This window comes from Fundulus heteroclitus, chromosome 14, assembly GCF_011125445.2.
Source record: "Fundulus heteroclitus isolate FHET01 chromosome 14, MU-UCD_Fhet_4.1, whole genome shotgun sequence".
NCBI lineage: Eukaryota > Metazoa > Chordata > Actinopteri > Cyprinodontiformes > Fundulidae > Fundulus > Fundulus heteroclitus.
The window spans coordinates 13,856,890-13,871,942 of record NC_046374.1 but is presented as its reverse complement, the minus strand read 5'-3'; the positions used below and the strand labels follow the sequence as shown (position 1 = coordinate 13,871,942).

General features: G+C 41.1%; 2 protein-coding genes and 6 non-coding genes across 8 annotated transcripts in view; 7 read left to right on the top strand and 1 right to left on the bottom strand.

Moving 5' to 3' along the window:
* Nucleotides 1–15,053, bottom strand: part of trmt10b (tRNA methyltransferase 10B) — a 65,757-nt gene that overhangs the window by 24,014 nt on the left and 26,690 nt on the right. The gene's annotated exons all lie outside the window — the stretch shown is intronic.
* On the top strand, nucleotides 471–686 carry LOC118565962. The gene has a single exon (XR_004932711.1). It is a non-coding gene; the product is annotated as a small nucleolar RNA U3 (small nucleolar RNA).
* On the top strand, nucleotides 2,096–2,311 carry LOC118565961. The gene has a single exon (XR_004932710.1). It is a non-coding gene; the product is annotated as a small nucleolar RNA U3 (small nucleolar RNA).
* Nucleotides 3,722–3,937, top strand: LOC118565960. Its single transcript, XR_004932709.1, has one exon. It is a non-coding gene; the product is annotated as a small nucleolar RNA U3 (small nucleolar RNA).
* On the top strand, nucleotides 5,349–5,564 carry LOC118565959. Its single transcript, XR_004932708.1, has one exon. It is a non-coding gene; the product is annotated as a small nucleolar RNA U3 (small nucleolar RNA).
* On the top strand, nucleotides 6,977–7,192 carry LOC118565958. The gene has a single exon (XR_004932707.1). It is a non-coding gene; the product is annotated as a small nucleolar RNA U3 (small nucleolar RNA).
* LOC118565957 lies at nucleotides 8,603–8,818 on the top strand. Its single transcript, XR_004932706.1, has one exon. It is a non-coding gene; the product is annotated as a small nucleolar RNA U3 (small nucleolar RNA).
* The window catches only part of intu (inturned planar cell polarity protein), a gene marked incomplete in the record, with an annotated part of 45,016 nt that continues 42,092 nt past the window's right edge, over nucleotides 12,130–15,053 (top strand). The window contains 2 exon segments of the mRNA XM_036146325.1: nucleotides 12,130–12,353; nucleotides 14,027–14,092. Coding sequence (XP_036002218.1) covers nucleotides 12,235–12,353; nucleotides 14,027–14,092 — 185 coding nt within the window.

Below are 15,053 nucleotides of genomic sequence, written 5' to 3'. Positions count from 1 at the left end.
CTTAGATTTCTTGAATTCAAGGGCTACTGGCTGAGCAACAGATTGATCAGGCACAGGGTAGTCCAGGTCAGCAGGGGGGGCCATGTAAGTCGTGTAACTTTTCTACATGATCATGAAGTTTAAAAACTAGGATCAATGGCCTGGAAGTAATGAGAAAACGAAAAATAAATTGATCAGTGTTAAAAGCTCATCACATGAGCCATAGCTTTATAGCCAGCAAGACCCAATGTCCACTGTAAGAGACGTTTCATAAAACCTTATTAAATAAGATCAGGGAAAGAATTTTGCTACGTGTTTGCCTCATCTTCAATACTTCAGTTATCAAAAATATCAAAATTTCAAAACATTTTTTTCTTCTGGCCCTCAGGATCTACTTCAATTGCATGTATTGAGCTCCAGGTGTAGTCTGTACTGTCACTGAGAAGGGTACGGCGTTCAGACTAGTAGGTGGGTAGGAGCAGAGAAAAGTTAAGACTATACTTTCAGGGATCATTTCTAAAGTTATTGACTTGAGAAATGTGTTTCTACACTGTATGGTCTCGCTTACCACGATGATGAGTTGCTGATACTCCTTCTTGAGCATGAAGTGGGTAGAAAGAGATGATTTGTTTCATGTACTCTCTACCAATGATGACTGTTCACTGTTGATTCAGAGACAGTGAAGGTTGGAGTATGATCAGAGTGGATGTGTTTGTTGTCTGAAAATCAAGTATTCTTCACAACCGCTTTATTGGTACATTTATTCTTATTAACATCTGTAAATGGAAGTTTGTCTCTTTTCTTACTTGAGAACACAGACACAAAAGCTGAGAACCGTCCTACATATAGTGCAAAAGACTGCTTCAATCTGCCAAGACCCAGGATTGACTGTGTAAACGAACAGGTCAGTCATTCACAAGCCAATGTCCTGTTTGTCAGGTTGTCCAGGACAGCCAAATCCCACTGGGCAGAAAGTATTTCTGCTTCCCAGTCACAATTGAGCTGCTTCTGGATTTTGAGGTCTATAAAATGCATCAAAACATTAATGATGTGCAATTGGGAAGGTGTAGCAATGCAGTAGTTCCAATGGCACAATCTCTTCCAAGAAGAAGACACCCGTACATTGGCACGTAGTTCACCCCATCCCATTATTGGCTATCCTTAAAACAAATAGCTATTCGGTTACAAGGACTCTTGTGAACAACAGACTCTCTGCATAGTCCAAGTCAACAATGTCACATAATCAAAAGCTACAAGAAAGAGGCGGAGGAACATCCAGAATGGTTGTCCAGAAACCATCACATGCTACAGTGATAAAGTGACAAAACAATACGGTGGTTCTGATGGCCTCCAGTGTCCGTAGGGTACAACTTTGGGACAGATGCAGATGATTGTCATCAAAAGAGAGGCGCCATGTTCTTATGACCGGACTCACTGTTGTAGATCAGTACAACAAAAACATGACCTGGATTTGCTTTGAGCGACCACTTGATCTGATTTACCCAGTGTCAAGCTGCACAAAGCATTCACAATTTCTAACGCCATCCATGTCGTTGGACTGTCTGCTACAAACAGCTGGGAGGAGTACAGGTAAGACCAACATGTAACTGGGAAACCAGAGAAGGTAAGGTAAAATACTGCAGTTATCTTAGATTTCTTGAATTCAAGGGCTACTGGCTGAGCAACAGATTGATCAGGCACAGGGTAGTCCAGGTCAGCAGGGGGGGCCATGTAAGTCGTGTAACTTTTCTACATGATCATGAGTTTAAAAACTAGGATCAATGGCCTGGAAGTAATGAGAAAACGAAAAATAAATTGATCAGTGTTAAAAGCTCATCACATGAGCCATAGCTTTATAGCCAGCAAGACCCAATGTCCACTGTAAGAGACGTTTCATAAAACCTTATTAAATAAGATCAGGGAAAGAATTTTGCTACGTGTTTGCCTCATCTTCAATACTTCAGTTATCAAAAATATCAAAATTTCAAAACATTTTTTTCTTCTGGCCCTCAGGATCTACTTCAATTGCATGTATTGAGCTCCAGGTGTAGTCTGTACTGTCACTGAGAAGGGTACGGCGTTCAGACTAGTAGGTGGGTAGGAGCAGAGAAAAGTTAAGACTATACTTTCAGGGATCATTTCTAAAGTTATTGACTTGAGAAATGTGTTTCTACACTGTATGGTCTCGCTTACCACGATGATGAGTTGCTGATACTCCTTCTTGAGCATGAAGTGGGTAGAAAGAGATGATTTGTTTCATGTACTCTCTACCAATGATGACTGTTCACTGTTGATTCAGAGACAGTGAAGGTTGGAGTATGATCAGAGTGGATGTGTTTGTTGTCTGAAAATCAAGTATTCTTCACAACTGCTTTATTGGTACATTTATTCTTATTAACATCTGTAAATGGAAGTTTGTCTCTTTTCTTACTTGAGAACACAGACACAAAAGCTGAGAACCGTCCTACATATAGTGCAAAAGACTGCTTCAATCTGCCAAGACCCAGGATTGACTGTGTAAACGAACAGGTCAGTCATTCACAAGCCAATGTCCTGTTTGTCAGGTTGTCCAGGACAGCCAAATCCCACTGGGCAGAAAGTATTTCTGCTTCCCAGTCACAATTGAGCTGCTTCTGGATTTTGAGGTCTATAAAATGCATCAAAACATTCAATGATGTGCAATTGGGAAGGTGTAGCAATGCAGTAGTTCCAATGGCACAATCTCTTCCAAGAAGAAGACACCCGTACATTGGCACGTAGTTCACCCCATCCCATTATTGGCTATCCTTAAAACAAATAGCTATTCGGTTACAAGGACTCTTGTGAACAACAGACTCTCTGCATAGTCCTAATCAACAATGTCACATAATCAAAAGCTACAAGAAAGAGGCGGAGGAACATCCAGAATGGTTGTCCAGAAACCATCACATGCTACAGTGATAAAGTGACAAAACAATACGGTGGTTCTGATGGCCTCCAGTGTCCGTAGGGTACAACTTTGGGACAGATGCAGATGATTGTCATCAAAAGAGAGGCGCCATGTTCTTATGACCGGACTCACTGTTGTAGATCAGTACAACAAAAACATGACCTGGATTTGCTTTGAGCGACCACTTGATCTGATTTACCCAGTGTCAAGCTGCACAAAGCATTCACAATTTCTAACGCCATCCATGTCGTTGGACTGTCTGCTACAAACAGCTGGGAGGAGTACAGGTAAGACCAACATGTAACTGGGAAACCAGAGAAGGTAAGTTAAAATACTGCAGTTATCTTAGATTTCTTGAATTCAAGGGCTACTGGCTGAGCAACAGATTGATCAGGCACAGGGAAGTCCAGGTCAGCAGGGGGGGCCATGTAAGTCGTGTAACTTTTCTACATGATCATTAATTTAAAAACTAGGATCAATGGCCTGGAAGTAATGAGAAAACGAAAAATAAATTGATCAGTGTTAAAAGCTCATCACATGAGCCATAGCTTTATAGCCAGCAAGACCCAATGTCCACTGTAAGAGACGTTTCATAAAACCTTATTAAATAAGATCAGGGAAAGAATTTTGCTACGTGTTTGCCTCATCTTCAATACTTCAGTTATCAAAAATATCAAAATTTCAAAACATTTTTTTCTTCTGGCCCTCAGGATCTACTTCAATTGCATGTATTGAGCTCCAGGTGTAGTCTGTACTGTCACTGAGAAGGGTACGGCGTTCAGACTAGTAGGTGGGTAGGAGCAGAGAAAAGTTAAGACTATACTTTCAGGGATCATTTCTAAAGTTATTGACTTGAGAAATGTGTTTCTACACTGTATGGTCTCGCTTACCACGATGATGAGTTGCTGATACTCCTTCTTGAGCATGAAGTGGGTAGAAAGAGATGATTTGTTTCATGTACTCTCTACCAATGATGACTGTTCACTGTTGATTCAGAGACAGTGAAGGTTGGAGTATGATCAGAGTGGATGTGTTTGTTGTCTGAAAATCAAGTATTCTTCACAACTGCTTTATTGGTACATTTATTCTTATTAACATCTGTAAATGGAAGTTTGTCTCTTTTCTTACTTGAGAACACAGACACAAAAGCTGAGAACCGTCCTACATATAGTGCAAAAGACTGCGTCAATCTGCCAAGACCCAGGATTGACTGTGTAAACGAACAGGTCAGTCATTCACAAGCCAATGTCCTGTTTGTCAGGTTGTCCAGGACAGCCAAATCCCACTGGGCAGAAAGTATTTCTGCTTCCCAGTCACAATTGAGCTGCTACTGGATTTTGAGGTCTATAAAATGCATCAAAACATTCAATGATGTGCAATTGGGAAGGTGTAGCAATGCAGTAGTTCCAATGGCACAATCTCTTCCAAGAAGAAGACACCCGTACATTGGCACGTAGTTCACCCCATCCCATTATTGGCTATCCTTAAAACAAATAGCTATTCGGTTACAAGGACTCTTGTGAACAACAGACTCTCTGCATAGTCCTAATCAACAATGTCACATAATCAAAAGCTACAAGAAAGAGGCGGAGGAACATCCAGAATGGTTGTCCAGAAACCATCACATGCTACAGTGATAAAGTGACAAAACAATACGGTGGTTCTGATGGCCTCCAGTGTCCGTAGGGTACAACTTTGGGACAGATGCAGATGATTGTCATCAAAAGAGAGGCGCCATGTTCTTATGACCGGACTCACTGTTGTAGATCAGTACAACAAAAACATGACCTGGATTTGCTTTGAGCGACCACTTGATCTGATTTACCCAGTGTCAAGCTGCACAAAGCATTCACAATTTCTAACGCCATCCATGTCGTTGGACTGTCTGCTACAAACAGCTGGGAGGAGTACAGGTAAGACCAACATGTAACTGGGAAACCAGAGACGGTAAGTTAAAATACTGCAGTTATCTTAGATTTCTTGAATTCAAGGGCTACTGGCTGAGCAACAGATTGATCAGGCACAGGGTAGTCCAGGTCAGCAAGGGGGGGCCATGTAAGTCGTGTAACTTTTCTACATGATCATTAATTTAAAAACTAGGATCAATGGCCTGGAAGTAATGAGAAAACGAAAAATAAATTGATCAGTGTTAAAAGCTCATCACATGAGCCATAGCTTTATAGCCAGCAAGACCCAATGTCCACTGTAAGAGACGTTTCATAAAACCTTATTAAATAAGATCAGGGAAAGAATTTTGCTACGTGTTTGCCTCATCTTCAATACTTCAGTTATCAAAAATATCAAAATTTCAAAACATTTTTTTCTTCTGGCCCTCAGGATCTACTTCAATTGCATGTATTGAGCTCCAGGTGTAGTCTGTACTGTCACTGAGAAGGGTACGGCGTTCAGACTAGTAGGTGGGTAGGAGCAGAGAAAAGTTAAGACTATACTTTCAGGGATCATTTCTAAAGTTATTGACTTGAGAAATGTGTTTCTACACTGTATGGTCTCGCTTACCACGATGATGAGTTGCTGATACTCCTTCTTGAGCATGAAGTGGGTAGAAAGAGATGATTTGTTTCATGTACTCTCTACCAATGATGACTGTTCACTGTTGATTCAGAGACAGTGAAGGTTGGAGTATGATCAGAGTGGATGTGTTTGTTGTCTGAAAATCAAGTATTCTTCACAACCTGCTTTATTGGTACATTTATTCTTATTAACATCTGTAAATGGAAGTTTGTCTCTTTTCTTACTTGAGAACACAGACACAAAAGCTGAGAACCGTCCTACATATAGTGCAAAAGACTGCGTCAATCTGCCAAGACCCAGGATTGACTGTGTAAACGAACAGGTCAGTCATTCACAAGCCAATGTCCTGTTTGTCAGGTTGTCCAGGACAGCCAAATCCCACTGGGCAGAAAGTATTTCTGCTTCCCAGTCACAATTGAGCTGCTTCTGGATTTTGAGGTCTATAAAATGCATCAAAACATTCAATGATGTGCAATTGGGAAGGTGTAGCAATGCAGTAGTTCCAATGGCACAATCTCTTCCAAGAAGAAGACACCCGTACATTGGCACGTAGTTCACCCCATCCCATTATTGGCTATCCTTAAAACAAATAGCTATTCGGTTACAAGGACTCTTGTGAACAACAGACTCTCTGCATAGTCCTAAGTCAACAATGTCACATAATCAAAAGCTACAAGAAAGAGGCGGAGGAACATCCAGAATGGTTGTCCAGAAACCATCACATGCTACAGTGATAAAGTGACAAAACAATACGGTGGTTCTGATGGCCTCCAGTGTCCGTAGGGTACAACTTTGGGACAGATGCAGATGATTGTCATCAAAAGAGAGGCGCCATGTTCTTATGACCGGACTCACTGTTGTAGATCAGTACAACAAAAACATGACCTGGATTTGCTTTGAGCGACCACTTGATCTGATTTACCCAGTGTCAAGCTGCACAAAGCATTCACAATTTCTAACGCCATCCATGTCGTTGGACTGTCTGCTACAAACAGCTGGGAGGAGTACAGGTAAGACCAACATGTAACTGGGAAACCAGAGAAGGTAAGTTAAAATACTGCAGTTATCTTAGATTTCTTGAATTCAAGGGCTACTGGCTGAGCAACAGATTGATCAGGCACAGGGTAGTCCAGGTCAGCAGGGGGGGCCATGTAAGTCGTGTAACTTTTCTACATGATCATGAGTTTAAAAACTAGGATCAATGGCCTGGAAGTAATGAGAAAACGAAAAATAAATTGATCAGTGTTAAAAGCTCATCACATGAGCCATAGCTTTATAGCCAGCAAGACCCAATGTCCACTGTAAGAGACGTTTCATAAAACCTTATTAAATAAGATCAGGGAAAGAATTTTGCTACGTGTTTGCCTCATCTTCAATACTTCAGTTATCAAAAATATCAAAATTTCAAAACATTTTTTTCTTCTGGCCCTCAGGATCTACTTCAATTGCATGTATTGAGCTCCAGGTGTAGTCTGTACTGTCACTGAGAAGGGTACGGCGTTCAGACTAGTAGGTGGGTAGGAGCAGAGAAAAGTTAAGACTATACTTTCAGGGATCATTTCTAAAGTTATTGACTTGAGAAATGTGTTTCTACACTGTATGGTCTCGCTTACCACGATGATGAGTTGCTGATACTCCTTCTTGAGCATGAAGTGGGTAGAAAGAGATGATTTGTTTCATGTACTCTCTACCAATGATGACTGTTCACTGTTGATTCAGAGACAGTGAAGGTTGGAGTATGATCAGAGTGGATGTGTTTGTTGTCTGAAAATCAAGTATTCTTCACAACCGCTTTATTGGTACATTTATTCTTATTAACATCTGTAAATGGAAGTTTGTCTCTTTTCTTACTTGAGAACACAGACACAAAAGCTGAGAACCGTCCTACATATAGTGCAAAAGACTGCTTCAATCTGCCAAGACCCAGGATTGACTGTGTAAACGAACAGGTCAGTCATTCACAAGCCAATGTCCTGTTTGTCAGGTTGTCCAGGACAGCCAAATCCCACTGGGCAGAAAGTATTTCTGCTTCCCAGTCACAATTGAGCTGCTTCTGGATTTTGAGGTCTATAAAATGCATCAAAACATTTAATGATGTGCAATTGGGAAGGTGTAGCAATGCAGTAGTTCCAATGGCACAATCTCTTCCAAGAAGAAGACACCCGTACATTGGCACGTAGTTCACCCCATCCCATTATTGGCTATCCTTAAAACAAATAGCTATTCGGTTACAAGGACTCTTGTGAACAACAGACTCTCTGCATAGTCCAAGTCAACAATGTCACATAATCAAAAGCTACAAGAAAGAGGCGGAGGAACATCCAGAATGGTTGTCCAGAAACCATCACATGCTACAGTGATAAAGTGACAAAACAATACGGTGGTTCTGATGGCCTCCAGTGTCCGTAGGGTACAACTTTGGGACAGATGCAGATGATTGTCATCAAAAGAGAGGCGCCATGTTCTTATGACCGGACTCACTGTTGTAGATCAGTACAACAAAAACATGACCTGGATTTGCTTTGAGCGACCACTTGATCTGATTTACCCAGTGTCAAGCTGCACAAAGCATTCACAATTTCTAACGCCATCCATGTCGTTGGACTGTCTGCTACAAACAGCTGGGAGGAGTACAGGTAAGACCAACATGTAACTGGGAAACCAGAGAAGGTAAGGTAAAATACTGCAGTTATCTTAGATTTCTTGAATTCAAGGGCTACTGGCTGAGCAACAGATTGATCAGGCACAGGGTAGTCCAGGTCAGCAGGGGGGGCCATGTAAGTCGTGTAACTTTTCTACATGATCATGAGTTTAAAAACTAGGATCAATGGCCTGGAAGTAATGAGAAAACGAAAAATAAATTGATCAGTGTTAAAAGCTCATCACATGAGCCATAGCTTTATAGCCAGCAAGACCCAATGTCCACTGTAAGAGACGTTTCATAAAACCTTATTAAATAAGATCAGGGAAAGAATTTTGCTACGTGTTTGCCTCATCTTCAATACTTCAGTTATCAAAAATATCAAAATTTCAAAACATTTTTTTCTTCTGGCCCTCAGGATCTACTTCAATTGCATGTATTGAGCTCCAGGTGTAGTCTGTACTGTCACTGAGAAGGGTACGGCGTTCAGACTAGTAGGTGGGTAGGAGCAGAGAAAAGTTAAGACTATACTTTCAGGGATCATTTCTAAAGTTATTGACTTGAGAAATGTGTTTCTACACTGTATGGTCTCGCTTACCACGATGATGAGTTGCTGATACTCCTTCTTGAGCATGAAGTGGGTAGAAAGAGATGATTTGTTTCATGTACTCTCTACCAATGATGACTGTTCACTGTTGATTCAGAGACAGTGAAGGTTGGAGTATGATCAGAGTGGATGTGTTTGTTGTCTGAAAATCAAGTATTCTTCACAACCGCTTTATTGGTACATTTATTCTTATTAACATCTGTAAATGGAAGTTTGTCTCTTTTCTTACTTGAGAACACAGACACAAAAGCTGAGAACCGTCCTACATATAGTGCAAAAGACTGCTTCAATCTGCCAAGACCCAGGATTGACTGTGTAAACGAACAGGTCAGTCATTCACAAGCCAATGTCCTGTTTGTCAGGTTGTCCAGGACAGCCAAATCCCACTGGGCAGAAAGTATTTCTGCTTCCCAGTCACAATTGAGCTGCTTCTGGATTTTGAGGTCTATAAAATGCATCAAAACATTTAATGATGTGCAATTGGGAAGGTGTAGCAATGCAGTAGTTCCAATGGCACAATCTCTTCCAAGAAGAAGACACCCGTACATTGGCACGTAGTTCACCCCATCCCATTATTGGCTATCCTTAAAACAAATAGCTATTCGGTTACAAGGACTCTTGTGAACAACAGACTCTCTGCATAGTCCAAGTCAACAATGTCACATAATCAAAAGCTACAAGAAAGAGGCGGAGGAACATCCAGAATGGTTGTCCAGAAACCATCACATGCTACAGTGATAAAGTGACAAAACAATACGGTGGTTCTGATGGCCTCCAGTGTCCGTAGGGTACAACTTTGGGACAGATGCAGATGATTGTCATCAAAAGAGAGGCGCCATGTTCTTATGACCGGACTCAATGTTGTAGATCAGTACAACAAAAACATGACCTGGATTTGCTTTGAGCGACCACTTGATCTGATTTACCCAGTGTCAAGCTGCACAAAGCATTCACAATTTCTAACGCCATCCATGTCGTTGGACTGTCTGCTACAAACAGCTGGGAGGAGTACAGGTAAGACCAACATGTAACTGGGAAACCAGAGAAGGTAAGGTAAAATACTGCAGTTGTCTTAGATTTCTTGAATTCAAGGGCTACTGGCTGAGCAACAGATTGATCAGGCACAGGGTAGTCCAGGTCAGCAGGGGGGGGCCATGTAAGTCGTGTAACTTTTCTACATGATCATGAGTTTAAAAACTAGGATCAATGGCCTGGAAGTACTGAGAAAACGAAAATTAAAATGAGTTTTTTGGCAACTGTGGCTTGAATAGTCATCTGGCTGGCCACCTTCCCCGTGCCACATGTCGATGTGCCCCAGGACAAGGCACTTAACCCCAAGTTGCCTACCGAGCTGCGTCTCGGTGTATGAAGATGTGCGCGTTAGTGAGAGCGACTGGGTGAATGCGGCTATAGTGTACAGCGCTTTGGGTGGTCAGCGTGACTTGAAAAGTGCTATATAAGTTCAGTCCATTTACCTGAGTATAAAACTAGGATCAATGGCCTGGAAGTAATGAGAAAACGAAAACTAAATTGATCAGAGTTAAAAGCTCATCACATGAGCCATAGCTTTATAGTCAGCAAGACCCAATGTCCACTGTAAGAGACATTTCATAAAAGCTTATTAAATATCATTCAGGGAAAAAAAACTTCTACGTGTTTTCCTCATCTTCAATACTTCAGTTATCAAAAATGGGATCATTTCTAAAGTTTTTGACCCGAGAAATGCGTTTATACACTGTATGGTTGCATTGACACAATTTGCACAATATTATTCAATCATCACATTTTAAATTGCAAACTGAGATTTCAGTGCTCTTTTAAAGTTCTCTGATGTTTTTCGGTAGTTTATTCCATCCCTGAATTGCTCTGTAGAAAACAGATATTTGTAAAACGTTTATAATAAATTTTATCTAACAGGAATATCTGGTAAAATTATGTTTTTGATCACAATAAGCAAGTTTTTCATAAAATGTTTTGGGTCTACCGGTAAATATAACTTTCTTTATAAATAAGTTATTATGATTAACTATTTCACAAGTGAACTCATCTTGTTTTCCAGTATGTCTGATATATTGCTAACATTTGAATCAGACTAAAACATTGGTGAATCGTGAGCATACATAACACCTGAAGATTTGTTTAATACATAAGTCAAATTATTTGTGTAAACAAAAAAAAAAGGAGAGGCCCAAGAGAACTGCCTTGAGGCAGATCATAGCGGATGTCTCAACTGTTAGACAAGAAGCCATTATAAAATACTTTTTTACTTCTGTCAGTTTAATAGTCATTGATCCAAAACAAAGACCTGGTTTGTTTTGGATCAATGACTATTCCCATCCTTGAGAATTGTGTTTTGATGAAAATCCAGAGCTTGCCTGTTGGTCTTTTTGTCCTTGGTGGGCTCTTTCTCAAAATGCCAAGAAGAAAGCTGGGTTAAATTACCCTCTGCTGTCCTGGAGAAACAATCAGAATTTATAACAGCACCCCAAAAGAGAAAAAAAACATGATTGACGTGAGAAACTGGGGGGAGGATCCTTCAGGGAGCTCAACCCCAAAGCTGCCGTAGCCGGAGTAGTAAAAGTCATCATTTTGAGAGAGAAGAAGTTCCTTTGGGTCGTTTTTAAAAGGAATAACATTGCCTATTATTTTGCTGATAACTAATAACGTCGTTTCAAAACATGAAACCCAGAGGATGTTCAACCTTATAGATGGAAATTCCTTCTCAAATAATTTGGAGGACTTTGACTCCATCCGCAGTGTTCTGCTTTACAGGTCAGTCAGATCTTGTCCGAAATCGTGTGAATTTATATTTATATGGAGCTTATGTAAGTAGTTCTCTTACGAACCAGGGGTCTTGTGTTTCTGTTTGCGAGCCGCGGCACTTTGCCAGACCTGCGCTGAATGCCGAAGGGGATTTAAAAACCCAGCGGATCTCTGCACAGATGAGACGCCGAGCTAATAAATGAACGTGTAAATGCTTTATTTTAAACGAAACAATCGTTACCGTTTCTATATTTTCTTGCGTGCTGATTTAAGACCGTTTTTCCTGTTGTGTATGTTTATTCGTTGTTTATGGACTTTTCGTTTCTGTCATTTACTGAGTTGGTAGCTTAGTTAAATGGCGTGAACTTTTCATTTCAAGTTAAAATTCTACTTTATTTTGCTATCGACAATTTAGCAACTGGGGATATTTAACACACCTACATATTAACCAGTCCCTATATTACATAGCTGAGCCATCTTGGGATTAATTTCCCGTCTCTAAACAAGTCTCTGCGCGATGGAATATCGTCTGTTTTCTTCGTAAATTGTCAGAAACGTCTGCTAGCCCGCTGGCACGACGACGCTTGTGTGTTGTTATGGGCAACGGTGGCATCCACCAATCAGAACATACGCTCTTGTGTCACGTGACGCTCCTTTGCAGCTCCGCTGGCGTCACAGCAAACATGGCGAAAAGATATCGCTGCTTTCTTTTAAAACCCAGAAATAAGGACGCCTAACGCGGTTTCTGGGTCCACGCGTGAATGGGATGGTTTTTATAACACAATGGCGTCGGTCAGCCCTGGACGTTGTTTGGAAAACGCACTTTCGAGAGCGCAGAAAGCAAAAGAAGACGACGACAGTGAATCCGCATCATCGAGTTTCAGCAGCTCCGACTACACAGAGTAAGAAAACTGTTTTGAGTCTGAGTTAAGACGCGAAAAAAGAGAGAAAAGTTCCAGCTAAGCTATTATGCTCCTCTAGATTCAAAGGTTGAAAAAGTCAAATGCAAAGATTGGACGCCCTTAAATGCCAGAAAGCCCTCAGTTTTGTAAAGCGTGGCTTTTCACTCCATCTGTGCAGTTTCTATCCATAATAGCCTAGATTAGAGTTTTTTTTCTTTATTATTTCAGTAGACAAAGTTTTGTAAATACAATTTTAATAACGACGTCCCTTGAAAGACGCACTTCACTGCTTTTTACACCTTCTAAGGCAGAATAAATGAAGAATAAACTTCTAACCCTTCTATTAAATATAGCACGCTATGCAGGTTAATAGAGCCTTTTTAAAATGTCCTATAAAAGTGTTCCTACCACTTGATATTTTGTTAGATTTCAAACACAAACTATTATAACAGGATTTTATGTGAAATACGACAAAGCAGAGGATCATCAGTGTGCCATGGATTTGGTATTCTGTCCCCTTTAATTTGATGCTTGACTAATTTAAATCCAGCTGTTCTGCGAAGGCCTCAGAGTTTTTCATTTGCAGAAGATTAGTAAAGATACAGCATCATCGCTATGGTTGCATAATGACAACAAAGATTCTTGATTCATAGAGACCAAGGAACACAACAGGAGAACAGTGTGGAGACATTTAAAGCAGAGTTGGGTTATAAAACAAAGTCCCAGGCTTTGAATGTGTAACAGAACGCTGTTCAATCCATCATCTCTAAAAAGATGCGTCTCTCCAACTGAACTGACAAGCGGGACGAGGAAAGAATAAATCAAAGGGGCCGCCAAGAGGATCATGCCCTGAAGATGAGTCTCTTCAGCAGAGGCAGGGAAAGTAGTCAGTTTAAGGGAAACGCGAAGGATGCTTAACAGAGTGCAGACCTGGAAGACAAACTGTCAGCGGCCGCAAAAGACTTCAGACTGGATGCAGATCCTGAAATTACAGCCAGACGTGTTTTGAATTGAAATTCTGTTGCAAAACTTGTACATCGCTTCTAATCTGAGCTCCGTGTGAAAAGGTTCAAGGGGTATGAATACTTCAAGTCATTGTACATGTTCTCTATCGAGTTCTGGTTCTGCCACAGGGTCTCTTCTCAGTGGGCTGTGATTGGAGTTGAAAATGAGGTTCCCGATAAGAATCAAAATAAATCCCAGGGTGATTTTTTTTTTCTGTCAGTTGCTTAGTTTAATGGAGTTTAGAAAGAAAATATGACCTGGAAATGGCAAGGAATCTATAAAGAAATAGTATAAACAAGGGAAAAAAGATGCTCAATTTTCAATAATAGAAACACGAAGTTGAAACAATTAAAAAATCTCGCAAATCCTATTTTACCTAATCTTTAGTGTTCAAAAACATCTTAGATTGCAATTATTTTGTGGATGTGGTCATAGGGAGGGGTTATAAAGTTTGGTGCCCACAGATTGGAACAGTTACCTGTGGGGGTCTTTGTGGCATTGTGGTGTTAATAGTATTTTATCTGATGTAAAACTCCGATGTAAAACTCAGGATTTGGAGTTGAAGATATTTAATACCATTTTCAATTCTTCCAAGGCAACTGTACTGATGCCGTATTTGCTACCAAGGTTTGTTCATCCTGTCTTGTAAATGCTCTGTTTTGCCTCAGTGACCTGGAACCAGAATGGCTGGACGACATTCAGAAGAACGGGGAACTCTTCTACCTGGAGCTAAGGTGAGGGTGGAGGAGGAGGCCGCTTTGGCCCGTGCCACGGCAAACCAGTGTTTATCCACTAACCACGTCCGCTTCAGCTGAGAAGGAGGACCGATGGTCATCACAGAGCATACCAACACGCAGAGACGCAGCTCGCGGAGGAGGAAAGGCGAGCCCGCTCTCAAGAAGCTTGCCAGGATCCTAGGGAGGAAACAGCGTCCCTCTCAACGGAAAGGAGGCAAAGATGGCGGCAGAGGCAAATCGACCTCATCACCTCCAGCTTCCATCCTGAAGAACCAGCCGGGCCAGCAAGCAGGGCGTGACGGTTCATCATCAGCGCCGGCGCTGAAGGAAGCGTGTGTCTACCTGAACCCCAACGCTTGGCGAGCTCGCCGACCCCTCTGTGTGACCGAGGAGGACTCCTGGAAGCGCTGCTTGGGGTGGTGCATCGTCGCCGCCTGGATGGCAGGTCAGAAAGACCAAGGGGCGGTCCAAAGAGGACGGGAGACTGACTGTACATGGATTAATACCAAACAGCCCAGCTATAAAATGTGGTCATATTCTGATCGGTAAGACCCTCCTTCCTAAAGTTACCTGTGAACTGCATCAAACAACCGTTGGTTAGCGTCATTTTCTGTATCAGTTTTCAACCTAATGTCTTTAGATTTAAAAACGAGTATTGAAGCAAATGACAGTTGACAGACGCATGTGTACCAAAGATATTAAGATATTCACCATACATGTAGCTTAACACATCATTGTGTGAATGACTGAATATTGAGGCACCTTGGGGTCCTCAGGATTTAATAAATCACTATGCAAGTACAATTTTTTCCATTTTACCGTATTTAGTCATTGCTGGTCAAAAGTTTGGAAGCCACATCTCTGCAATAAAGATATCTTTATTTGCATACCAGCAAAATAAACACAATTATGTAAAAAGTCACTTCTTTAGAATAGTTAATTAATCATGAATAGTTAA